Genomic DNA, 26,688 nt, shown 5'->3' with positions numbered 1-26,688 from the left:
TCTATGTCCAGATCTCAGCGTACAGGTGACTTGATTTACAATCCGGAAATTGAAAAAGAAGCAAGGCGTTTGGCGAAGGAAAAGCGAATAGAACGTGGTTAAACTTCCAACCCTCACGGGGATCCGGAGGTTGAACCCGCTTCATCAAGTGATGCGGAACCCGATTCTAGTCCCGACCCTTGCCAAGAAATTCCCGAAACACCACCCCTACAAATAATTCCACCCATTATTGAACCAATTGCAATGGCGGACGGAGGAGAAGTTCCCGAGAGAACTTTGAGGCAAATGATGGAAACCGATGTTACACAAACTCCAACCGGTATCAATTATCCCGTTTTGGAAGGAGGCTCAGAGTTGAAGTCAAGTTTAGTCCATCACCTCCCAAGTTTTCATGGATTGGAGAATGAAGACCCTCATAAGCACTTGAAGATGTTCCACATTATTTGCACTAGTATGAAGCCACAAGGGTCAACCGATAACCAAATCAAGCTAAGGGCATTCCCCTTTTCATTGGCCGATAGAGCAAAAGATTGGTTATTTTATCTTCCACCGGGGTCAATCAACTCATGGACCGATATGGCAAGAGCTTTTCTTGAGAAGTTCTATCTCGCTTCAAGAGTCTCAAGTCTTAGAAATGAGATTTGTGGAATCCGCCAAGGTCAAAATGAGAATTTTCATGATTATTGGGAGAGGTTCAACAACTTGTGCTATAGTTGTCCACAACATCAAATTCCGGAACAACTCCTCATTCAACACTTCTATGAGGGATTGCTACCAATGGAGAGAAGACTAGTTGATGCCTCAAGTGGTGGAGATGTCTTTAGCAAAACTCTACAACAAACAAGACAAATCTTCAACACCATAGCTGCAAATTCACAACATTTTGGCCCTCGCCAAGATATGAAGAGAGAAACTCAACAAAAAGTCAATGAAGTGGGAGCATCAAACCTAGAGTTTCAAATCAAAGATCTAACCTTCGTTGTCCAAAAGTTAGCCATGGGACAAACTCCACAAGTGATGGTTTATGGAATATGTGAAACAATGGGACATCCTACGGATATGTGTCCCATTCTTCAAGAAGATGCAGAACATGTAAATGCCACGGGAGAGTTCCAAAACTACCACAACAAGCCATCCGGTTACCAAAATGCATATAATTCAAGTTGGAAGCCAAATCCCAACATGAGCTACAACCCAAGACCATTGCCTCAAAATGCATTGGTTAGACCTTCCTATCCACCACCACAACCTCATTACCAACATCCACAACCACATTATCAACCCAAACTGCATCCTCCACATCATCATCAACAACCCCCTCAATCCCAACCAAGTAGCTCTGGAATGTCTCTTGAAGACATTGTCAAATCCTTAGCCACTAGTACCCAACAATTCCAAAAAGAGACAAGAACTAGTATCTCCAACCTTGAAGCAAAAATGAGAGATATAGTTACATCCATAAGCAAGTTGGAGTCCCATGGTAAATTGCCTTCTCAAACCGAAAAGAACCCAAATGTCAATGTGGTGAACTTGAGAAGCGGCAAACAAGCCGGAGAAGGTAGTTCAAAGAAGAAGCCAATGGAAGAGGGGGAAGAAATAGAGATCACTCCCGTTGAGGATCCCGTTGTCAAGAATGATGCACAAGCTGGAGCCCCGAAGAAGTCTACCCCTCTAGTGACACCAACAGCCACTCAACCGCCATTCCCCTCCCGACTTGCAACTTCAAAGAAGAAAATGGAGGAGAAAGAGATTTTAGACACCTTCCGAAAGGTGGAATTAAACATTCCCTTACTCGATGCAATCAAACAAATTCCTAGATATGCAAAGTTCTTGAAAGAGCTTTGCACTAAAAAGAGAAAGTTGAAGGGAAATGAGAAGATCTCAATGAACGACAATGCATCCGCGGTTTTACAAAGGAAGCTTCCACCTAAGTGCAAAGATCTGGGAATGTTTACGGTTCCTTGCAAGATAGGAGATATCACTTTTAGTAGTGCCATGCTTGACCTTGGTGCTTCTATTAATGTCATGCCCTATTCGGTGTATGAATCATTGAATGTTGGTCCTTTAAGTGAAACCGGTGTCATAATCTCTCTTGCGGATAAATCGAGTGTCTTTCCTAGAGGTGTTTTGGAAGATGTCCTAGTGCAAGTGAACCAATTGGTCTTCCCGGCGGATTTCTATGCGATTGATCTAGATGAATAAGTGTCCTCAAAGTCGGGTATAATTTTACTTGGGAGACCATTTTTGAAGACGGCTAGAACAAATATTGATGTGTATGCGGGAAGTTTAACAATGGAGTTTGATGGGGAAATAATAAGTTTCAGTATCTATGATGTTATGAGATATCCTAGTGATGTTTCATCTTTGTGCTTTATTGATGTTGTCGAACCATTAACCCAAGAGTTGTTCAAGTTATCTAATGGTGACATGTTGGAGATGATTTTGAGCAAAGGATTTGATTGTGGTAAATTAGCCAAGAAGTTAAAGCTCTACTCATTAGATCCGGAAGTTGAAAGATTGGTCAAAAATTTAGAGATCAAGAAAACCACTCAATTTAGTGTGAATCAAATTGAATTACCTCAAACTCACACAAGATTGCCGCCCTCCCTTATTCAACCACCAGAATTGGAATTAAAGGTCCTTCCTCAACACTTGAAGTATGCGTACTTGGGAAACAACAAGACTCTTCCGGTCATCAATTCAACTCACTTAACTGAATGTGAAGAAGAGCAACTCCTCAAGGTGTTGAAGGAACATAAAGAAGCCATGGGATGGACGATTGCGGATATCAAGGGATTGAGCCCCTCCACTTGTATGCACAAGATCTTGATGGAGGATGAATGCAAGCCGAGTCGAGACGCGCAAAGAAAGTTGAATCCGCCAATGATGGAAGTGGTCAAGAAAGAGATTTTGAAGCTCCTAGATGCGAGAATGATCTATCCAGTCTCGGATAGCAAATGGGTGAGCCCGGTCCAAGTCGTGCCGAAGAAGACGGGAATCACGGTGGTCGAGAACAACAAAGGTATGATGCTCCCCACCCGCGTGCGAAACAGGTGGAGAGTATGTCTTGACTACCGCAAACTCAATGCAAGCACAAGAAAAGATCATTTCCCATTACCTTTCATTGACCAAATGTAAGAAAGGTTGGCCGGAAAATCTCATTATTGTTGTCTAGACGGGTATTCCGGTTTTCACCAAATCCCGGTGGCACCGGAAGACCAAGAAAAGACAGCTTTTACATGTCCATTTGGCACTTTCGCATACCGTAGAATGCCATTTGGATTGTGTAACGCCCCGGCCACTTTCCAACGTTGCATGGTTAGTATCTTTTCCGAATATGTCGAAAACATAATTGAGGTTTTTATGGATGATTTTACGGTATACAGGAACTCATTTCAAGAGTGTTTGACCAATCTCACCAAAATTTTGAAAAGATGTATTGAAACAAATTTGGTTTTAAACTTTGAAAAATGTCATTTTATGGTGAGTCAAGGTCTTATTTTGGGTCACATTGTGTCAAAGAAAGGAATTGAGGTAGATAAGGCCAAAATTGATGTTATTCAAATCTTACCTTACCCGACTTGTGTTCGGGAAGTCCGTTCTTTTTTGGACCATGCAGGTTTCTACCGGAGATTCATCAAGGACTTTTCAAAGATAACAAGACCAATGTGCCAACTCTTGCAAAAGAATGTTGATTTCGAGTTCAATGAGGCATGCAAAGAAGATTTCGACAAGCTCAAAGAGCTTCTTACATCCGCTCCCATCATGCAGACACCAAATTGGGATCTCCCCTTTGAGATCATGTGTGATGCAAGCAACTATGCAATAGGCGCCGTTTTGGGTCAGAAGAATTGAAGAGCCTCTCATGTGATCTACTATGCATCGAGAACACTAGACAATGCTCAAAGCAACTACTCTACCACGGAGAAGGAGCTATTGGCCATAGTGTTCGCTTTGGAGAAGTTTAGGCAATATCTACTTGGCACCAAAGTTATTGTGTATTCAGATCACCCAGCTCTCAAGTACTTAATGACAAAGAAAGATGCAAAGCCAAGACTCATCCGGTGGATTTTACTATTACAAGAATTTGATTTGGAAATCCGGGACAAGAGTTGATGCGAGAATCTTGTTGCCGATCACCTAAGCCGAATCACTTCAAATGAGACTCCTCTCCCGTTGCGGGACGAGTTTCCGGATGAGCATCTCTTTTCCCTTACTCAATCTACTCCTTGGTATGCCGATATCGTTAACTTTTTGGTCACGAAAAGGTATCCCGACACATTCACACGTGCTCAAAAAGATAAATTAAAAAGTGATGCAAAGTACTATGTGTGGGATGAACCTTATTTGTGGAAACATTGTCCCGATCAAATTATTAGGCGATGTGTACCCCAACAAGAGCATAAATCCATTTTACAATTTTGCCATGAATTTGCTTGTGGGGGACACTTCGGACCTAACCGAACTTTGAGAAAGGTTCTTGAGTGTGAGCATAAATCCATGTCACGCGACTGTTATTTGTTTTGCAAAGGACGAGGAACATTTCACAAAAGAACCAAATGCCCCAAATCCAATCCTTGTTTGTGAAATTTTTGACGTATGGGGGATTGATTTTATGGGCCCATTTTCCATCTCATTTGGCAACGTTTACATCTTACTCGCGGTTGACTATGTCTCAAAATGGGTTGAGGCCAAAGCCACAAGATCGGATGATGCCAAAATGGTTATCGACTTTTTAAAATCTAATGTCTTTGTGAGATTTGGTGTGCCTAGGGCTTTGATTAGTGATAGAGGGACGCATTTTTGCAACAAGATGATGGAGGCTTTGCTAAGAAAGTACAATGTGACGCACCGTGTATCTACCGCCTACCACCCTCAAACGAATGGCCAAGCGGAGGTTTCGAATCATGAAGTGAAGAGTATTCTTGAGAAAACAGTGAATCCGACAAGAAAGGATTGGAGTTTAAGGCTTGATGATGCCTTGTGGGCCTATCAGACCGCTTACAAGACCCCGATAGGAATGTCTCCATTTAGATTAGTTTTTGGAAAACCATGTCATCTTCCCGTGGAATTTGAACACCGTGCATTTTAGGAGGTCAAACAATGCAACTTCAACATTGATGAGGCGGGAAAGCATAGGAAGCTTCAACTTCAAGAGTTGGAAGAATTAAGAAATGACTCTTATGAAAAATCGAGAATTTACAAGGAGAAAACGAAGCTTTTCCATGACAAGTCCATTACCCACAATCATTTTGAGCCGGGACATAGGGTTTTGCTTTACCACTAGCGATTGAAATTATTTCCCGGAAAATTTAGGTCAAGATGGATAGGTCCATTTGTTGTGCTAAAAGTCTTTGAGCATGGAGCGGTTGAGATCCAGAGTGAAGAAACAGGGCAAATCTTTAAAGTCAATGGGCATCGTTTGAAGCCTTTCTATGAAGGTTTTAATGCAAATGTCCTAGATGTCATCCAATTGGATGCCCTGGTATACTGAAAATCGAAAGGGAAGGTCATCTCGCCAAAGACGTGAAAGAAGGGCATTTTTGGAAAACTTAAAGTTTTCATCTTTTCTAATTCCGAATAAATGTCTTAGATAGATCCTTTTTTCACTTAACATTTCTTCTTCTTCCTTCTTGCAGAAAAAGAGTGTTCGATTTCAAGGCCCGGTGTTCGTTTTGGTCAAAGGGCGAAAATTGAGAAAATTGCAACAGGTTACACGCGGACCGCGTGTACTCGGGGGTGTGTCCGCGTGTATAAACAAATGGTCCGCGAATGACCCCTGAAAATGACCGCGTCCATCTTCAAGAGTGGGGGTTTACAGAACATTTTACGCGGTCCGCGTATACTCGAAGAGACGTCCGTGTGTTTATACAAACGGACCGCGTGTGCTCGGAAAGACAACCGCGTGAAATGTAAAACAAATTGACCGTTTTTAGCCACTACATGCGGACTGCGTGTACTCGTGGGTTCTCCCGCGTGGGTTATTAAAACGGACCGCGTATGCTCCCTAGAATTGTCCGCGTGTAAAGAAGGCAAACAGAAGTGTTCCAGGGTTATTCACGCGGACCGCGTGTACTCGCAGACGCGTGACATGTTGACTTTTGTTGACCCGGTTTTCACCACATTTGACCGTAACTTAAGCTTAATAAAACCACCAGCCGTCCCTCTTCTTCCCTTCTTCTTCTACTTCTTTTCCCTAAACTCCATTAAAACACCTCCATCTCCACCACTAAAACTCGATTTCCCGTCAAACCGCCGGTCGGAATTTCTTCAAACCACCGCCATTCTCTCCCATTTTTCGAGCTCTACAAACCCCACCCAAAATCCAGTTCGATCCGTTGCTGCAATTCTGGGCGCCACCACCACCATATCGCCACTTTCCGGCCAACTCCGGCCACCTCTCGCGATTCCGACACCACCATTGTGCTCCTCTTGGTCAAGGCTACAAACCCCACTAAAAATATCTCTCAAAGCTCGCCGGAATCTGTAACGCCCGTAGATTCGGGCTAGTCAATTTAGAGATAATAGGAGTCGAAAATGACTTTTCGACAAAAGATTATTTAGAATAAATAATCTTAACTAAGTTGTAGAATATGTCTCAAGGGTTCCGTACATATAAAGAACGCCGAAATCCGAGTTATAACGAAGAAGTTATGGCTCGTCGAAGTTTTACGGCAAAACCAGCACGGCACCGGGAGACGTAAATAGTGAATTTACGATAGAGTGATTTTTAGCATTATCGATCTGAATGAAAGTTGTAGAATATGTTAAACCGAGAACATCCGTAAAACGAACGCCCAAATCTGACTTCGTATGAGGAAGTTATGAATTTTCTAAGATTTGGCATAGCAGTGCACAGCCCGAAACTCTAATTTTAGTTCGAGCGGTTTTTGGCCTACGCGACCTAAATGAGAGTTGAAGATCTCATTAATAGGAACTCAACGATAAAAAGACAGACGAAAACGGAGTCCGTATGAAGGAGTTACGAATTCTTCGCGGTCATTTAACAGTCTAATCTCCTCCTACTGTTAAATCTAAGATCGGTCGAGAATTAGCCGACGGAGTCAAAATGAAAGTTGTAGATCTTGTTTTTACCTACGCGTGGAAAAAAAGAACGTCGAAAACGGAGGTCGTATGCGAAAGTTACGGGGTTTAGAAGTCGGCAGGGTGCTGCTGCAAAAGGAGTGACGTGGCTGAATATGGGCCAAGGCTTTCTCCCCAAGAAAAGCCATCAGGTGATGACACGTGGCACCGAATCGGCGAGTCCGTGAACCGACTCGGCGAGTCCATCAGGAATTCAGCCTATAAATAGAGGTGTCGGGCATTGCCATTTCTCCACACCTCTCAAGCCTTCTTTCTCTCTCTACAACCTCTCTCTACCTCCCCTTAAGCCCCCTAAAGTCTAGGTAAACCCCCTAGCACCCGAAGGAAGCCCCGAGGCTCCCGGAGTTCCAAGAAAAAGGGTCTTTCGGCTCGGAAACGCTGCTCCAGCAAAGCCCGGTTTTGCGAAAAACCCGCTGTAAGTGAGCTATGCCTACCCTATCTTTAGTATAGCTTATGTTTTAATATAGTAACATTATTAGGAACTTATAATGAGTATTTGGGCTATTATTATGAGTTATATAAGAGTGTTGCTTAACGCTTATATAATAGTAATAATAGCTAGACTATTAATTAGTCGTGGTTAACGTTAGACTAAACTCTAGTGGCCCAAGCGATGGCCCCGTCATCTAGCAGAGTATGGATGACATCCACGGACTATTCTAGACAGTCCAGTGGAACACTAGCAGACTCGCAACCTGTAGGTGTTGTGAACGATGTGTTCACCGGTGTACTCTAAAAAGCCATTGACATGTATTGCGAGTGGATTCTCGGAAACGATACTGTTGATAAACGAAATAGCCCTGGCAGCTATGGATTTAGTGCCTACTGAGTAAACCCTGGCAACTATGGATTTAGTGCCCGTTGAGTAAACCCTGGCAACGATGGATTTCGTGCCTATTCCTTAGGATGATCCTTAGGAATGAATGAACAAGAAATAGCTGATTCTTAGGGTAGATCCTTAAGAGTAAATAAGATAATGGGGATGGGTAATTGGGTTAATTGTTTGATGATTAAACATAATAATTATATTATTGTGGGTTGAAAACCCTATGTACTCACCAGGTTTCCCAACCTGACCCACTCAGTTTATTTGTATCACAGGTGTCGATATGAAGTTACATTACACTGAGAGATTTAAAAGAGATGTAGATCACTAGTGTAAATGAATGTAAGTTCTGTTTATGCTTATGTTTCTGTATTGACGATGACATCCCAAATATTTTAAAAGTGAATAAAAATACATTTCTTTAGAAATGCTTTGATAACGTATTTATCATATTTTACTTGGAACAAATTCCGCAACATTTTTATTGAAAGAAGAACTCTGATTTTTATAAAACATAAACAAAATCGGTCTTTTCTGGCCGTGAAAATGGGGATGTCACAGAATCTCAAGCCGTTGCCGGATTTCTCGGGTTTTCGCGTTAAAATTTTCTCACGTGATATTGAACAAAGCTTAAAGCTTGGGGTGGAATGTTGCAAGATTTTCAAATCCCGAATTTCGCGTGCAAATTTTCAATTTTCAAAAGTCGTGATCACCAACGGGGACATTCTTTCCTTGACTTTAATTGACCAATATGCATGTTTTAGAACAACAATTAATATGGCATTGCATCGATTGAGTCTTGATAATGTTTCTTGCATTGAGTGTTGAATCATTTTAGAAGTCCATAGGGAGTCGATTGGTGATTGGAGTTGAAATACCATTTGTTGGGGTTGTGGTTCGTGTAGTTGTCATTTTTCTTGCAGGTAGACCATGTCCACATCTAGAAAACGCTCGGCTGCCGCCCGAGGCAAAGACCCCGCTAGAGCTCAAAATGATGAACCCGACATTCCAAGATTTCGGGATGCCAAGGCGGCCGAAAATTACAGGAAGAGTTTGCCTAGAAAGGTTGCCTCCACCAAATTTGTGTGCAAACCCACACTCATTTCATTAGGAGTCCTTGAGGGGGTCACTCAATTGTTCCGTAACATTGGGTGGGAAAACCTTCTCGAACTCATGGCAAACACTTACGAGCTCCCTACTAGAGAGTTCCTTGCCGACTGCGGGTTAGACAGCGAGAGGAAAAAGTTGCATTCCAACTTATGGGGGACCGGGCGTATATCGATTTTGCAATAATAAACAACATCTTGGGCTTACCTTCCTCGAACACATTCACGGTTTTCGATGTCTTGCCCGCCGAGTTCAACCACGAGACCTTTTGGATGGAAATCACCGGGGGGATCTTTTCATGTGTCGGTCGCGATAAGGCAACCTCCATCATTCACCCGTGCCTCCGCATTGCCCATCGTATCTTGGTGTGCACTGTTTTTTCCCGCAAAGAAGCCGGCCAAGTCACAAAAATGAGATCTTCTTCCTTTGGTGCATGATGCGACGTGAAAACCCACCATTCCCGGATTTTGCCTCGTTCTTTTTCCACAAATGCGCACTCATGAGAGCCAAAACAACTGGTGATATTTGCATTGGAGGATTTGTCACCCTTTTAGCTCGCGGTCTTGACATTGAGCTTCCGGACGACTACACGCCCGTCGACAACAAAATTCTCTTGGGTGAGCGGGTTCTCACAAACATGCACCACATTCGTCGCCGGAGCAGGAGCAGTTTTACATGGTATTGCCCTCAGGGGGTTGGATATCTTGTTCTCCCCGACCCTCGAGTCTCCAACTTCACCCCCCACGATCGCACTCAGTGGAGACTCGCGAGGACCATCACTCAGTCAGTCAATGAGGATGCGCTCCAGGCTCAAGATGATGTCGAGATGCATGCAAATAAAGAGTCCGGCGATGAGCCCACCCATGGTCCACAGCAAGCCCAGCCCCAAGCACCTCCTAGATACTACCCGCTTCCCCCCAATTTTCCGGAACAGTTCAAGGCTCTTTGTGTCTCCAACCAAATCATGTCCCAGCAGATGCACCATATGTGGGGGTGGCACCAATTACAAAACCATTTCGAGAACGTCCCACTTCCTCCTCCCTATCCATACCCTCCTCCCACCCACCCTTATCCACCTCCACCTTACCCTTACCTCTACCCCCAATACCCATATCCTCCTCCCGATCCCCCGGTCTAGGTACTTCCACCTCGCCCCAAGCATTGAGGACAATGCTTATTTCTAAGCTTGGGGTGGGGTATTCCCTTTTCTTTTTTATTTCTTATGCATTTTAATTAGGTTGCATAGCATTTAGCCTTAAATTGCATTCATTTTTTTAATTTTTATAAAATTCCAAAAAGATTTTATTTTCTTCTTTTTCACTTTTTAGTTTTGCATGACATTTAGCTTAGGGCATTAGCATTCATGCATTTTGTTATCTCTTTATTCTCATCTCCGAACATCTTTGCTTGAAAGACACGACTCACCTTAAATACAATTCTTTTGGAAACTCACATAACAAGTAAGAATCGCTCTTAGGGACTTTCAGTTGTTGCTTCTTATCTTATATATACATGGGGAGAGAGTGCAAGTAGCTATACATATGAATCGACTCATGTCAAGTGTGGCATAAGTAGGGGACAACTTAGCCCCGTGCCGACTAGTCCCTCACCTGAATTTTCCTCACAAGCCACAATCAAACCCCAAAGAAAGGAATAAAAGATAGATTTTACTATTTCGCGATCTTTAGTGTCTAACAGCTACAATTCACATCATATCTCATTATTTTATGATTTAGACACATTTTTCCCACTTGATCTCGAATTAGCCTTAATGTAGTTGTGCTCGTTTGGCCTCTTGTTTGGGTTAGAGTTAGATTATGTTTATAGTTGTATATAGTTTTGTATTTTTATTTTCAGGCTATACTTGTAAAACTCCTGTGGTAAACCAAAAAAGTGAGCCTAAAAAAGAGAGAGAGAGAGAGAGACAACTACCCCTTTTTCTTTCCAGTTTTGTTTTGTTTTGTGAGTCAAAGTAAATTGTTTCAAAAGTGTCGTTCGAAAATTTTTGCGTCAATTTTAAAAAAAAAATCAATAAAGTCTAGTATTTAGTTCGTGTACGTGAAATTTCATATGTAACCAACTTATTTGGAGAAGTCAATTTTTAATCTTTCGTGAAATTTGAGCGTTATGTTTGTTGGTTATAGTCTTTAGAAGTCTAGTTAAACAAAAAAAATGGTTTTGAAAAGTCGGATATTATCGCAATCATAAAATGCGAATGTAATTACAAAAAATGGTTAAGGGCGTGTTGTGAATTTCTACCTAAGATGTTCATTCATTTTTCTTTTTTAGGATAGTTCATCCCAAGTTCATTTTAGTCTTGTCTTACTTGAGGACAAGTAAGGTTTAAGCTTGGGGTGATTTGATAGCTTCATTTTATTTACTTCTTTTTATAGTTTATTTTAGCACATTCCATCTCATTTTAGTTAATCTTCATGCATATTTTCTCTTTTTGTTATTTTCTCCTTTACCGGGTGTTTTCCAGTCTTTTGAGCTTATTTGCAGGTGGTGGTCATAGTGGTGGGTGGGTGGCGGTGACGGGTGGTGGTGGTGGTGGATGATATTGTTTGGGTGATGAGTGATATTGGTTAGTGGGTTTTTTGATTTTGTTTACTTATTTTTTGATTTATATTAATATTATATGATGATTTTAATTTAAAAAATTGTATGGTTCAATTTTGTTCTTAAATGTTCTCGCAATAAGAAATATTCTAGATTGAACGCTCCCTATATATATATATATATATATATATATATATATATATATATATATATATATATATATATATATATAGGGAAATGATCAAATGAGAACACCTAAAAGGTTGAGAACGCGAGAACAGTTCTGGACCAATCAATATATAAGGGCATATAAGTAATTGCATATTTTAATTAAATTAAAATAAAATAAAATCAATCAAATTCCCTTAAATTTAGGTTCAGTTACCAAAAAAGAAGGAGATATTTGATTTTTTATTTTTCTTATTAATGAAATATAAAAAACATTTTTATCAAAAAAAAAATTAAAACTAAAAAAATTTAATTTTTTTTTCTTAAATTTTTTTTCTCATATTCCACGTTTTTTTTTTCAAAAAAATTAATAGAAATCCAACCCCAAATAAATACATTTGTATTCATAAACAATTTTTTTTTTTCAAAAAAACTAATACTACTGCAATCACAAATGAATACATATCAATTTACAAGTAATCCACTTCCTTTCTTTTAATCAACTGAAAATAAAAGGGGTGTAAAAATTATCATTTCTTCATAAAAGAATACCTTTAATCATAAATAAATACACTTATTCACACATGATTACATTGCTATTTACAAATGAATACATTGTTATTAACAAATGAATACCCTGGGATTCACAAATGAATAAAACAATACCTCTAATCATAAATAAAATACACTCATTCATACATGATTACACTGCTATTTACAAATGAATACATTGTTATTAACAAATGAATACCATGCTATTCATAAATGAATACCCCTCTCACGCATATCATCAAACAGCTTATGTGCACAACCTTTTACCTTGAATCTGATTACAACTTTGTGTGGCTATCTCTTCCATCAATTGTAAGGGCTGCCACTTGAGCCTTCAAAGACCCACTTGACCCTATCGAGTTCTGCCAAATCAAACAAGAACAAAAAAAAAAAGGAACCATTACCTATTTTTGAATCGTTGCTGCCCTTCTCGATCACCAAACAACCCAATATCGGGGCTTTGTCACCGGAAACCAATGGCAGACCCCACATCCCGCTGCTTCCATTCTCTTTTCTTCTTCTCTTCGATCCAGCCAATCACCAAAGGTGCCCCATCTTCGATCCACCGAGACCAACAACCCACCCCTCGCTGCCTCCTCCTTTCCTCCTCTTCAGCCTCGTCGACCACGGAGACGCTCCCCTCGCCATCACGACGGTCGACCACAGACGTCGCCGACTGCCTTCACTTCCTTCCTATGTATTAAACCAAAAACGCATCGAGGTGGAGACTTGCGATGCTCCGATTAGGATTGATTCAAACGATGTGCGATGGAGGGAGGCTGAGGGAGGAATTGATTAAAACCTAGGTATAGAGAGAGAGAAAGAAATGAAGTGCGGGACAATTAATTTGAACGGCAATATGATATGTGATTGAGAAATTATAGGAACAAGTTAAAATTACAATTACCATTATAGCCTTGTGACCTTTTACAAGTTACACTTTAATACCTATGGTTTTAGAATTTACGTAAATGACCCGTTTGATAATAGCCTCAGATCTGAATATTTTGATGGTCCAGATCCGTTCTCGCGTTCTCAACCTTTTAGGTGTTCTCATTTGATCCTACTCCTATATATATATATATATATATATATATATATATATATATATATATATATATATATATATAAGTTCAATAGAGAACCATTATTAATCAAGAAACCAAAGAACCAATCCAAAGCGTCAAAATTTAAAGCGATCAACAGCAAAATGAATGGTTGTAGACTTTTACAATGGACGCAAATGCACCGGATTATAACAAAACTCGCTTCCTTTTTTCGTTTAAAATATTTTTTAGGCCATGTTTTTTATCGAAAAAAAATCGAGTATACCGTTGTTCACGGTTTTTCGTCCTCTTTACAAAGAGATCCACAATGATATATAAAAATCGAACTTTTTCTTTCGAAAAAAACCAACTTCATTTTCTTTGATGAAAAGTTAAGGTATATTTTTTTATAGAAAAAAAATAATAAATATATCAAAATTCATGTTTTTTTATACTTTTTAAACATAGATTCATATTCGGGTAAAAAAAAACTATGTTTCAGTTCAGATTCACATTGTGAACATGTTCAGATTCATATTATGAACCTGTTTAGATTCATATTGTGAAGCCTCTCAGATTCATAGTGTGCATAATAGTAAGTCAGATTCACAGTGTGAATCTGAACTGATCGAGTTTTTTCACATTGTGAATGTTAAAATTTGAAATATTTACAGTTTAGATTCACAGTGTGATGAATCTACACTGATCGACGTTTTTTTTTTTTTTTTTTTTTGAACTTTCTCAGATTCATAGTGTGTATAATAGTAAGTCAGATTCACGATGTGAATCTGAACTGGTCGAGCTTTTTCACATTGTGAATGTTGAAAATTGAAATATTTACAGTTTAGATTCACAGTGTGAATCTAGACTGTTCGAGGTTTTTTTTTTGTCGGTGTTGATGTTTATTAATAGAGTACAAAAAATTAATATTTTTGGTATAATTAGTTTTTTTTTATAAAAATAAACTTAAATATTAAAAAAAACTAACAAAATGAAGTGAATTTTTTTCGAAAAAAAAAGTTCGTTTTTTATAAATAAATATGGATCTCTATGGAAAAAGGACGAAAAATCGAGAACAATGGTATATTCAGTTTTTTTTTGATAAAAAATGTGGCCTAAAAAAATTTTAAATGAAAAAAAGAGGTGTGTTTTTTTATAAAGAGGTGCATTTTTTGGTATAATCCGGTATGTGTGCGTCCAATATAAAAGTGTACATCCATTTCCTTGACCGTTGATCATTATGATTTCCGACGCTTACGATTGATTGGTTCTTTAGTTCCTTATTAATTATGGTTCTCTATAGAATCTCACCATATATATATATATATATATATATATATATATATATATATATATATATATATATATATATATATATATATATATATATATATATATAAAAGTTATTATGTAACACGTAATTGTATAAATTTAATACCTAGATTGAAAACGGACCCCAAATAGGGATGGTATTGGGACCGTAATAATGGAAAGTCCATAGTACTAATCTAAAGAGTTCTTTTTTTTTAATTTATTTAATTATTAAATCAATTAATTGATGTAATATAGTTTTTGAAAAAATGTACAAAACACAAATTAGATTTTTTTATAAAATAAGATATATATATATATATATATATATATATATATATATATATATATATATATATATATATATATATATATATATTGTTATAAAATATGATCAAATAACAAGATACATTATAGATAAAGAAAGACATGAGAATAAAGAGAACTTTTATTCCAATATTTGTGATGAAATCATCAAACTTTACAATACATAGTATTTACTATTTATACTAGACAAAGAAGATGAAAGGTGATGTATGATATGAATGCTCATTATAGTGGTGCATAAATACACTCATAAAACTCATAATAATGTTTGCTATAATGTTCACTAAATATGGAGAGTAATGGTGGAATATGGAGAATCCAATACTCATTCAGTAAATAATAATTCATAACACTCCCCCTTGAATGACGATTGTATCATGCCTCGTTAAAACCTTAATCGGTAAAACCTCATGGGAAAAACCCTTTATTAAGGAAAAATAGTACATGATTAATAATAGATATTGAAACAATTGCCTCGTTAAAAACCTTGCTAAGAAAACCTAGTGGGAAAAACATAACTAAGGAAAAGAGTACAATATGTTTCCAACTCCCCCTGATTAGCACATCACTTGATTTTCTTGAAGCACCGCATAGCAATGTTTCGTACCATCTTTTTCAAAATTCGATGTAGGAAGTGCTTTAGTAAACCAATTAGGAAAGTTGTTACTGGATTGAATTTTCTAGATGTTGATGTCACACTCTTTTTGAAGATCATGAGTGAAAAGAACTTGGGTGATATATGCTTGGTTCTGTCGCATTTGATAAATCCTTCCTTGAATGGAGCTATACAAGTTGTATTATCTTCATAATGTATGGTTGGAACATCCCTGTTAGAAGTTAGACCACAATTCTTGCAAATGTGTTGAGTTAACTTTCTTAACCAAATACATTCATGACTTGCCTTATAAATTGCTATAATCTCTGCATGGTTAGAATAAGCAGCAACTAAAGATTGTTTAACAAAACAACAAGAAATTACGTTACCTCCACAAGTGAATAAATAACCTGTTTGGGATCGATCTTTGTGTGGATCAGATAAATATCCAGCATCTGCATAATTAATTAACTTCGAATTTTATGAATTTGATTAGTATAAATTCATATCCACTGTACCTCGAAGATACCAAAGAATGTGTTTGACTTCATTCCAGTGTATTCTTGTTGGACAAGAACTATATCTTGCTAATAAGTTTACGAAAAAAGATATATCAGGTCTTGTATTAATAGTAAGATATATTAGTGCACCAATAGAACTAAGATATAGTTCTTCGGGAACAAGAAGATTTTCATGTTTTTTTTTATGATGCTGAAATTGGTCCTTTTGGCATCTAATTGTCTTACCACCTCCGGGTTACTCATGGATGTGATTTATTCATATAAAACCTTTTAAGCACCTTTTCTAGATATTAATGTACAAAAACTCCATTTTTTGTGTGCTCAATTTGAAGACCCAAACAGAATTTCATCTTACCAAAATCATTCATTTCAAAAATTTCTTTCAAACAAGAAGTGGCATTTTCTAATTATCTAGGAGTTTCAATTATGTTCAAATCATCTACATAAACATCAATTATGACAAATTCTGATCTTGATCTTTTTATGAATACACATGGGCTTACTCGATCATTTTTGTAGCCCTCTTTCAACAAAAATGTACTTAAACAATTGAACCACATGTGGTCTTATATTTATTTAATTTTACCAAACATACTTCTTGAGAATTAGAAGTTTGTGCTTCTGGCACCTTAAACCCTTCTAGGATTTTCATATAAATATCATTCTCAAGTGAACCATATAAATAGGCGGTAAATACATCCATTAGACACATCTCCATTTTTGCATATGTTGTCAAACTTATAAAATAACTGAATGTAATTGCATCAACTACCGAAGAATACGTTTCTTCATAATCAATTTCGGGTCTTTGGGTAAAACCTTGTGCAACAAGTATTGCTTTATATCTCACAACTTCATTTTTCTCGTTTCTTTTGTGCACAAATACCCATTCGTGTCCCACTGTTCTTACTCTGTTTGGTGTACGGACTACAGGTCCAAAAACTTTTCGTTGAGTAATAGAATTAAGCTCTTTATTTATTTCATCTTTCCATTTTGGCCAATATTTTCTATTCATACATTTCTCAATAGATTTAGGTTCAAGATCCTCTTTTTCTTTATAATCGCGCGCAGAACATGATATGAAAAATTATCGTCGACGTCTATCTTATTTCGGTTCCATCTTATTCCTGTCATGACATAATTTATTGAGATCTTATCATTTTCATTTTTTCAGGTACCTTATTTTCTTTTGTTATGTCATTGGGCCCTTCTAGAGCTTCATTAATCTTTTCAAGAGATTTTGTTTTCTCTTTTGGGCCATCAATTGTATTTGCTTCATTTCATTTTCGAGGATTTTTATCTTTGGAACCGGCTGATCTTCCACGCTTCAGGCGTGCCTAAGATTCATTTGTAGTTGTATTTTTTTTCCTTCTGGGATATCAATTCTAATTGGAGTAAGTATAGCTGGTACATGAGACTTTGTTACTCACTTAGGGTCAGTAAATGCTTCTGGCAATTGATTTGCTACATTTTGTAAAGGAATTGTCTTTTTTATTTCAAGTTCACATTGACTTGAACAAGGATCTAAAGCTGAAAGTGACAATTCCTGTCAAGAGATTTTATTTTCCAGCTTCTTTATTTCCCCCCCTAATGTTGGAAAATATGATTCATCAAATATAGCTGTAAATAAATCTCCAATTGATGATTTTAAATATTTTACTATAGATGGAGATTCATATCCAACATAAATTCTCATTCTTCTTGAGGACCCATTTTTGTGAAGTGAGGTGGAGAAATTGGTACATAAATTATACATCCAAACATCCTTGGATGGTAAATATTTGGTTCCTGACCGCAAGCCAGTTGAATAGGGGAGAACTCATGATAACTAGTTGTCATTATGCATATAAGTGATGTTGCATGTAAAATTTCATGCCCTTATGTTGATTAGGAAGTTTATAATGCATTAGTAATAGTCTTACAATTAATTAAAGGTGTTTGATTAACGACTCAGCTAAACCATTTTGTGTATGAACATATGCAACATGATGTTCAATAGTTGTCCTAATCAACATGGAATAATCATTAAAAGCTTATGATGTAAATTCTCCAACATTGTCAAGTCAAATTTTCATAATTGGGTAATCGGGAAAATGTGCCCTTAGGCAAATTATTTATGCAAGTAATCTTGCAAAAACCAAATTATGACTAGACAACAAGTACACATGTGACCATCTAGTTGACACGTCAATTAAAACCATAAAATATCTAAATGGTCCACATGGTGTTGGATGAATTAGTCCATATATATCCTCTTGAATTCTTTGTAAGAACTAAGACTTTCATACCCAACTTTGTTCAATGATGGACTGAAAATTTATTTTCCTTGAGAGCATGCAACACAATTCATTATCTTGAAAAATCTTCTGATTTTTCAAGGAATGACCACTTGAAGTTTCATTTATTCTACATACCATAATTGATCTGGGATGGTCCAGCCGGTCATGCCAAACTATGAAGGTAATATCATACCTTTTTTTATTTTCAATAGCATAAATCATTGTAATATTTTCAATAGCATGAATCATTGTAATATTTGTATAGTACAATCCGGAGGACAATACATGTAATTTTTCCAAAAATTTTTCTTATCCGATATCATTTTTGTAATGTTGAGATAATTTTTATTACCATCATTAGTTGTTTCAATAGGATATCCGTTAGACCGAATATCCTTAAAACTTAATAAATTTCTTGGTGATTTTAATTAAAATAATGCATCACCAATTGTAATTATTGTCACTTGTGGTAATACTATATTCGCTCTTCCGGAGCCTTCGATCTTGGTGATTTAGACGAAAATAATGCATCACTAATTTGTAATTATTGTCCCTTGTTGTAATATTATATACGCTCTTTCGGAGCCTTCAATCATTTTTGCATTACCTGTTATTATATTAACATTTGCTTCTCTAATTGATAAGTAAGCAGAATATTTTTCATTATTAGAAATGCTATGTATTATTGCATTGTCTGCAAGAAATATATCTTCCTTATTTCTTTTGCGAATATCCACATTTCTTTTCAATAAATAAATAAAACATAAGAAACATTCGACATAGAGAAATAAAGTCATATTTTATTAATTTGGGAAAATTGTGACGAAATCATTTCTCATGAAACAACTATGACATAAAAACATAATAAATGTCATGAAACAAAACTACACAATATTCTTCAATCACCATCCATATCACCACTTGTCCCTTCTGGGTAGACAAAAAAATCGGCAACATCCAAATGTGTCATTTCAGGTTGATCTTCATGAATATCACTTTGAATAAAATTTGTTTTGATATTTTATTTTTCTTTAGATTTTAGATAAGTTTGATAAAGATCAACAAAATGCTTTGGTAAGCGGCATGTACAAGACCAATGAACGGTCATTCCACATCGGTGACAAACATTTTCAACTTTCTTTTTTCCTTGACCAGTTTTATCATTAGGATGTGGATTTTTGCTATTTTCCAACTTCTGGTGGTTGCTTGTAATCTTGTTATTTTTTATGATAATAACCTCCACGACCTCGATTATACCCATGACTATTATGATTATATGATATTGCATTCACTTCAGGGAATGCACTAGAACCGGTCGGGATTGATTGGTGATTTTTCATCAATAGTTCATAGTTTTATTCAGCCACAAGAATAAATGAGATTAATTCATAATATATTCTTTTTAAATCTTTCTCACGATATTGCTGATGCAGGAGCATGTTGGTGGCATGGAAAGTAGAGAATTTTCTCTAGCATAATATAGTTTTTCATAGTGAAAATACTAATCAAAATAAAGACTTGTATGTTCAAGAATTGTTAGTTAATAAATTTCATAAAATAATTTGTAAGCATTGTACATGTAAACTTATAAAAAATACATACCTGAAAATAATAAGAGCGATAAAGAGTTAGAGCTCTATGGTAGAGTCGTGCTGATAACGTGTTATAAAATATGATCAAATAACAAGATACATTATAGATAAAGAAAGACATGAGAATAAAGAGAACTTTTATTCCAATATTTGTGATGAAATCATCAAACTTTACAACACATAATATTCACTATTTATACTAGACAAAGAAGATGAAAGGTGATGTATGATATGAATGCTCATTATAGTGGTGCATAAATACACTCATAAAACTCATAATAATGTTTGCTATAATGTTCACTAAATATGGAGAGTAATGAGAGAATATGGAGAATTCAATATTCATTCACTAAATAATAATTCATATATATATATATATATATATATATATATATATATATATATATATATATATATATATATATATATATTAAACTCTTAATATTTTCAACTATTTCACAAAAAAAAACTACTAAACTTTAATTTTTTATTGTGTTAGACAATAAAGTCTTAATTATAGATAGTTTTTAACGCGTAGGTTAGCCTGATCTTCTCGTCGGTTTACGGATCTAGTGGGCTTTAGCCCAGAATACGCAACAGGTTTCAGCCTTACTGTTTGGACTTTGGACTTTGGTGTTTTTGCATGCACAATCACTTTAGTAATATATATATATTTTATAATCATAATTTGATTTATTATTTTATTAAAAGATATAAGAAAAAAAAATAAATTTTATAAAAATTACTGTAGTTTGGGTTTTTTTGTTTAACCATGTATTTTTTTTCTGTTCAGTGAGAGTTTGTTTTTATTTTTTTAAAAAAGAACTATATAAAACTTTGATTTCTACCATTATAATTGGAAATTTGTTTGGTTTCACCATTTGAAGGAAATTTTCTTTTCGATTTAACCATTGAAAAAAGTTTGATTTTTTTTATGGAAACCATCTTTAACTGAAAAATAATCTTTCATTTGCTTTTGCAACTCATTAATAAAAAAAAATTAATTTATTGAAAAAAAACCTCAAACTATAATTTTTCTTTCAGTTGTTAAACAAAAAAAAAAGCTATAGTGATTTTTTTTATAGAATTTTGTCTAAAAAATAAATACTAATGTTAGATAACTTTGAAACTTAAAAATTAAAGTTACAATACACAATAACTTAATGTGACTTCAATTTAACATCTCAAGTTACAAATATTAAATATAAAATATTATTATACAAATATTAATCTAAAAATGAATAAGTTCAAATCAAATTTTTTATATTATACTCTTCAATCACGATCAAACATATACAAAACTGGAAATTTTGGATCGGAGATTTTTACACATAAAATATACAAAACTAGAAATTTTGGGCTAGAGAAATCTCTTAGCCAGAGTAGCCTAAAATATGTAACTTTGATCTCTAACGGTTTGAACGACTTAAATTTTTAAATCGTTAAATCTCCCACTTTATCTGCCTTTATAGCGGAAATGTGGTGAGCACAATGCCTTAATTAAGGTGATAAGAAGTATAGATTAGTAATGAAAAGTACAAATTAAAGGGATAAACGTTCAAATTCATCATAAATCATATCTAAGATTCCATAAATCGCAAATATTTTGTTACAGCGAGCCACTTCAAGTGGTAAGAATAGGAGGAAGACCCACGGATCTCGTCCCCAGTACACGTGCTTTGGTGTCCGGGAAGAACTCGAACTCTGGTAAAGCCGTAACATCTCCGGCTTCCGAGATAGCCAACGGATACCGCAGTAAATGGCCTGGAAGATCTTGAACTATCTCTGGACTGGAATACAAATTCCAATTCTCATCCGCAATTCCATTTACTTTCCGAATGCATTCCAAGCTTTCTGGATGGCGAAACGAGTCATCTATGTAATAAAGATGTTCTAACCACAATGCCATTCGAAAGCCATAGATCGCACCCCTGGCTGGCCACTGTGTGGCTATTTGATTCGGTTGGTAGCCACCAATCGCAATCTCAGTGTCCCTAGCCCCGTCCATTGATCTTTGATTGATGTTAGCCGAACCAATAATTATATATTCGTCATCAACTTTAATCAAATCACAAGAAAAAAAAAGTTATAAAAGTGAATTCGTATTTTTTTTCTCAGAGAAATAGGCAATGTACTTACCGATCATCATTTTTGCATGAACATAGATCATAAACCGTCGAGATTCTTGCGCTCTACTATAATCGGAATCCGGTTCGGGCTTCTCCACCGGTTCATACTCGCCGGACTTTTTCGTCTCACGGTTGCCGAGGCAAAAGAATGTCAAGTAATCCCTAGGATCCGATTGAATATTTCTTGCTAGAAGTTCACTGGCGATGTCTTTATACATCATTTCTATTGTTCTTCTTTGCCAGTCTAATATGGCCTGAACGGATCCGCTTTCTGGGATCCCTTCAGGCCACATTGGGATCACTATGTACACGGCAAACCTCTCATTTGCCCTAATTTTACTAATGATTTTAAGTGATAGCTCCTTTGGTATGAGATGTAAAGCCCCGATGTCCTCAATTTTGAACTCATTGCTCGGTTTCCAACCATACGAGCTCCCCAAAAAATATTGGTTTTCGATATAGATGAAGTTTTTAGCACGACGTATCGCGTTAATATACGCATCTTGAATGCTACGATCAATCACATTATCTTTACCGGTAACTAGGCCCGCCATAGATGCTTCCTCGGGTTTCTGTGGGAACCCTGACACCGCACCATCGTCGATCGACCGGAACAATTGGACATTCCATGTGTACTGGTCTTCAGATGGACGAACTGGGGTGGGGTGAGTTATGAACTCGTCAAGCTCAGGTAATGTAAAAAGAAATCGGCTTCCAACTTGTTTAATCCATCTTTGTTCGAAATTATACAACACGTCCCACGCGATCGGTCCTTCAAGTTTGCAGTGTATGTCATGCCACGGTTCCCTCGGCCCACCTTTTGCGATCGAGGCTCCCGAGAAATTCGGTTGGTGGAAATCGTCATGATGTATGTCTTTTAGTGTCCGAAATAATGAGTGATTCCGAGAATCATACCGACCGTCACAAAGATCAATACCGCCAACAAACCCTACAATCCGCCTCATTCCCGACGCTTCCCCAGGAATGTCGCTATCTACAATGATGGTTTTCTGATGATGAGTAAACATGGTCGCGACTTGAATCCCTTGAACATAACTATTCTTGCCATCGGGTTCACGAGGGCATAAAACACAATGAACCTTAGTGTCACGAAAAAAGTCTCCCGTTTCTTGATCATGTGTCGCCATTAATCCATCCTTTTTCAGAGCCTCAACCGAAGTTCTATCATCCCAAACAAGCATCAATACATTTACCCCATCCTCGGCTTTTCTCTTCAATAACTCACCTAACGTGACGTCTCCACCCGGTTTCGGCCTACTCGGATCGCGAACCAACAAGATTTTTGTGTACACGGACCACCCGGTTATATAAATCAAATGTTTGGCATTACTAATCGCATCAAAAATATCCTCCCAGCATCTTTGGGGCTCGTAATACCCTTCAGATTCTAAGTAAGATGTAATGTTATCATCTAGTATATGTGCATCGGGGTACAAAGTTACTTCACAACCTTCTCTTTGCCTAAAAAAGGTGTAGGGTATTCCTCCAAATGTAGAACTTTTAATACCTTGTGACCAATGGCTATCTCTCACGACACTAACATATTTCACCTTCACATGAATCCTCGAACGTCCTTGTATTGGGTTACGATCTTCGTCTAATATTTCAAGCCATCGGTCCACTTCGAACTCGTTGACGACCTCCTCAACCGGAAGGTAAGCTCGTCCAATCAGAATTGCACCCACGGGATTCTCGTCTTTGACTGTGAATATAATGTTTGACACGTTATGTGCGCAGTATATGTGAAAAGACTCGAACCAACGAGGATTGGATGCTTCGTTCTCGATTATCCTGGTCCTTGCAGCTCTTGCCTTTTCTAGGTCGACTGTTGCATAGAGTTTAGAGCCCACAATCTGATAGAATTTTTATAAAACGTTAGATTATATGTACAAATATTTGATTTCTAAATGTTGATTGATTTACCTCGGGGCTACAAAGTACCATTCTCTTCACTTGAGCTAAAAACTTTTTCCCTTTTCTTTGACTTGTTGGCTCCATGGAAAGAAATAAGAAAAACATAAAAAAGGGAATGAAAAAACACAAATAATCAAATTTACCTTTTTATCTGATATAAATATGGGTTAAAACATATACAAAGGGAAAGAAAAAACACAAATAATCAAATTTACCTCTTTATCTGATATAAATATGGGTTAAATATGTGTCAATGTAACAGAGTTTTCCCAAAGATGCAATTTATTACATAAACAAGTTTCATTTTTTATTATATTGGTTAAAACGTTGTTGTTATTTAATCGGTGTTAGTATAAATTTATAAAAACCTTATCCATATTTAACAAAAGAGAGCATATGTCAAGATAAAATGTTTTGAAAATCATAGTAATTTGATTGTTTAATATGTAAACTTCTTTATCGTTATTTTTGTAACGTAGACTCTTAATTTTTAATTTAATATAATTCCTTTATTAATAGAGATATGTTGTTGGATGTGAAATATTATATTTTTAATATTATTGTTTATATTTAATTTGTTAATTTAAATATGATGTTAAATGTAAGACCTAAACCAAATTATTCAGTGTACTCAAAAATAGTACACAAATTGCATTAAAACAAAATATTTATAAAATCCAAGTGCAGTGTTAGATGTAAAACTTAAATCGAAATGCTAAATTCATTAAAAATTTCTAAAAACATTTTTTTTATAATAATAACATTCTTTTCAAAGATATATAGTTTTTAAATTGATTAGCAAAAGTAATAATTAATAGTAATACAAAATTACATTACATTCTCTTAAAAACAATGGTTGATTTTTGAAATGATCATCATCATCTAATTAAAAAAAATCAAATAAGTTATTATTATTATTATTATTAATTATAAAAAAATTAAAAATAACACTTAAAAAAATTGTATTTGATTTTTATTCACTTGTAATTCAAGGATATATGTCATTAAGATGATGTGATTCTATTATATATATATATATATATATATATATATATATATATATATATATATATATATATATCCTATTCTAATAAAAGAATAGGTTGATTCTCCTTTTGACATGTGTCACCTTATTAGGCCTCATAATTAATGTCATGACACATTTCAATCTATTGATTATCCATTTCAAATTTCAAAATTTAAATTTTTCACTCTAATTAAATTAATTAAATAACATTAGAATAACTATTAAAATAAAATTAATACAGATTATAAGGTCACATATTTATTTTAAATCAACGATTATAATTTTATATAACTAAAAAAATATCTCTTAATTAATAATTTATTTAAAATAATTGATTAATAATTTTGAGTTTTTACTATCAAAGTTGAATTAATTTTGTAACCAAGGATTATAAACTAGTATATATATAATTTAAGGATAGAATCAATTGAGATAATATAGTTTTAATATATGTTTATCTTATCATATATTTCTACAATTTTAATGTTTTACCTAATTTATATAAAAGTTATTATTTCATGACATCAGCATAGTTACATTTTTAAAATATTTGTCAATATTTGAAGCTCATAATTTTATTGTTGTGCAAACACGTCTGGTTATTAATAAATGAAACATTATTGCATAAATAACCATTATATAACACCCGATTCACGATTAAAAGTTTATAAAATGAAACATTATTGCATAAATGAAACATTGTTTTGGTTCTAAAAATAGACATCGTTACATATATATTTTGTACAAAACTATTTTGTTGTATAAGTTGATTTGAAGGTAAAATGTTATTGCATAAATGCACACCTAACCGTATTAATATTCAATATTTAAATAATATTATTTCATGTATTAGTTTCATAATCTTTTATATTGCAATCCTGAGTTCCGTTTTTATGTTTGTTTTTTTTATGAAGAATTATAAGTTATGATTTTTTTAATTATTGGAATACAAAAATAACGGATTAAAAGAATAAATATATGAAGAACCACCTACCTTGAAACAAACTCTAAGATCCCATCCATTATGTAACCTATCGACCTCAAAAATGGTAGCATGAATCGTCCCGTGGAGCAGATGTGGAGCCATTTGTCGTCTGTAAAAGAAGCAATTGTTAGAAAAGGCACTCTGATGTACATCATGCATTGGATGTCGTACAAAATGAATATAATGAAACAAACCTTAGAAAATGAGACTATAGGAAAGAGAACATGGAGTTGTATTTATGCAAGATGCCAATGAATGATTCCTTTTGTTGATTCAGAAGAAAGAGATATCTTTTTGAGAAAGTGTTTCATTACTTAAAACCCAACAAACCTTCATGCATGGATGTACTTGGATCTAAGCATTTGTCTTTACAAACATTTTCATACATACCCTTGTATTTTAATGTGTTGCGATTATGAACCCTATACGTACACCATGCATGTACTGATGGTACCGGTCCTAAGGATTTAAATATCCTTAAATGTCCAGAAAGAGTCAGGAAAAAAAACTTTTATCTGTATTATAAGTTTTTTTAAATGATATATATATATATATATATATATATATATATATATATATATATATATATATATATATATATAATAAAAAAATTAAGTCCCAAAAA

The 26,688-nt window shown here is 35.4% G+C and overlaps 3 protein-coding genes across 3 annotated transcripts; 2 read left to right on the top strand and 1 right to left on the bottom strand.

The window, feature by feature from the left end:
* Window positions 1-1,437: 1,437 nt before the first annotated feature.
* Window positions 1,438-2,202, top strand: LOC145115708 (uncharacterized). Its single transcript, XM_079052064.1, has one exon. The coding sequence runs from the start codon at window positions 1,438-1,440 to the stop codon at window positions 2,200-2,202; it is 765 nt and encodes a 254-aa protein (XP_078908190.1).
* Window positions 2,203-2,292: 90 nt separating this feature from the next.
* On the top strand, window positions 2,293-3,855 carry LOC145115700 (uncharacterized). The gene is made up of 2 exons (XM_079052052.1): window positions 2,293-3,022; window positions 3,620-3,855. The coding sequence occupies exons 1-2, from the start codon at window positions 2,293-2,295 to the stop codon at window positions 3,853-3,855; spliced, it is 966 nt and encodes a 321-aa protein (XP_078908178.1).
* Window positions 3,856-21,509: 17,654 nt separating this feature from the next.
* Window positions 21,510-26,204, bottom strand: LOC145148294 (phospholipase D alpha 1-like). The gene is made up of 4 exons (XM_079075129.1): window positions 26,073-26,204; window positions 24,061-24,129; window positions 22,127-23,990; window positions 21,510-22,045 (listed from the first exon to the last, which is right to left on the bottom strand). Exons 1-4 carry the CDS (start codon window positions 26,163-26,165, stop codon window positions 21,612-21,614), a joined length of 2,460 nt encoding a protein of 819 aa, XP_078931255.1. The 5' UTR covers window positions 26,166-26,204; the 3' UTR covers window positions 21,510-21,611.
* Window positions 26,205-26,688: the final 484 nt, after the last annotated feature.

This window comes from Lactuca virosa, chromosome 1 (assembly GCF_052849685.1).
Source record: "Lactuca virosa cultivar CGN04683 chromosome 1, Lactuca_virosa_CGN04683_v6, whole genome shotgun sequence".
Taxonomy (NCBI): Eukaryota; Viridiplantae; Streptophyta; class Magnoliopsida; order Asterales; family Asteraceae; genus Lactuca; species Lactuca virosa.
Note: the sequence above shows the minus strand (reverse complement) of the source record. Positions and strands in the feature narration are given on the sequence as shown.

Bases quoted from the DNA above. Each gene is read 5' to 3' on its own strand.
- LOC145115708 (XM_079052064.1), top strand. From the start codon at position 1,438: ATGAGAGATATAGTTACATCCATAAGCAAGTTGGAGTCCCATGGTAAA.
- LOC145115700 (XM_079052052.1), top strand. From the start codon at position 2,293: ATGGAGTTTGATGGGGAAATAATAAGTTTCAGTATCTATGATGTTATG. The intron at 3,023-3,619 runs GTATGATGCTCC...TGGACCATGCAG, and splicing joins GGTGGTCGAGAACAACAAAG to GTTTCTACCGGAGATTCATC.
- LOC145148294 (XM_079075129.1), bottom strand. From the start codon at position 26,165: ATGGCTCCACATCTGCTCCACGGGACGATTCATGCTACCATTTTTGAG. The intron at 24,130-26,072 runs GTAGGTGGTTCT...CTTTCCATGGAG, and splicing joins ATCTTAGAGTTTGTTTCAAG to CCAACAAGTCAAAGAAAAGG. The intron at 22,046-22,126 runs GTAAGTACATTG...ATTTGATTAAAG, and splicing joins TCATGCAAAAATGATGATCG to TTGATGACGAATATATAATT.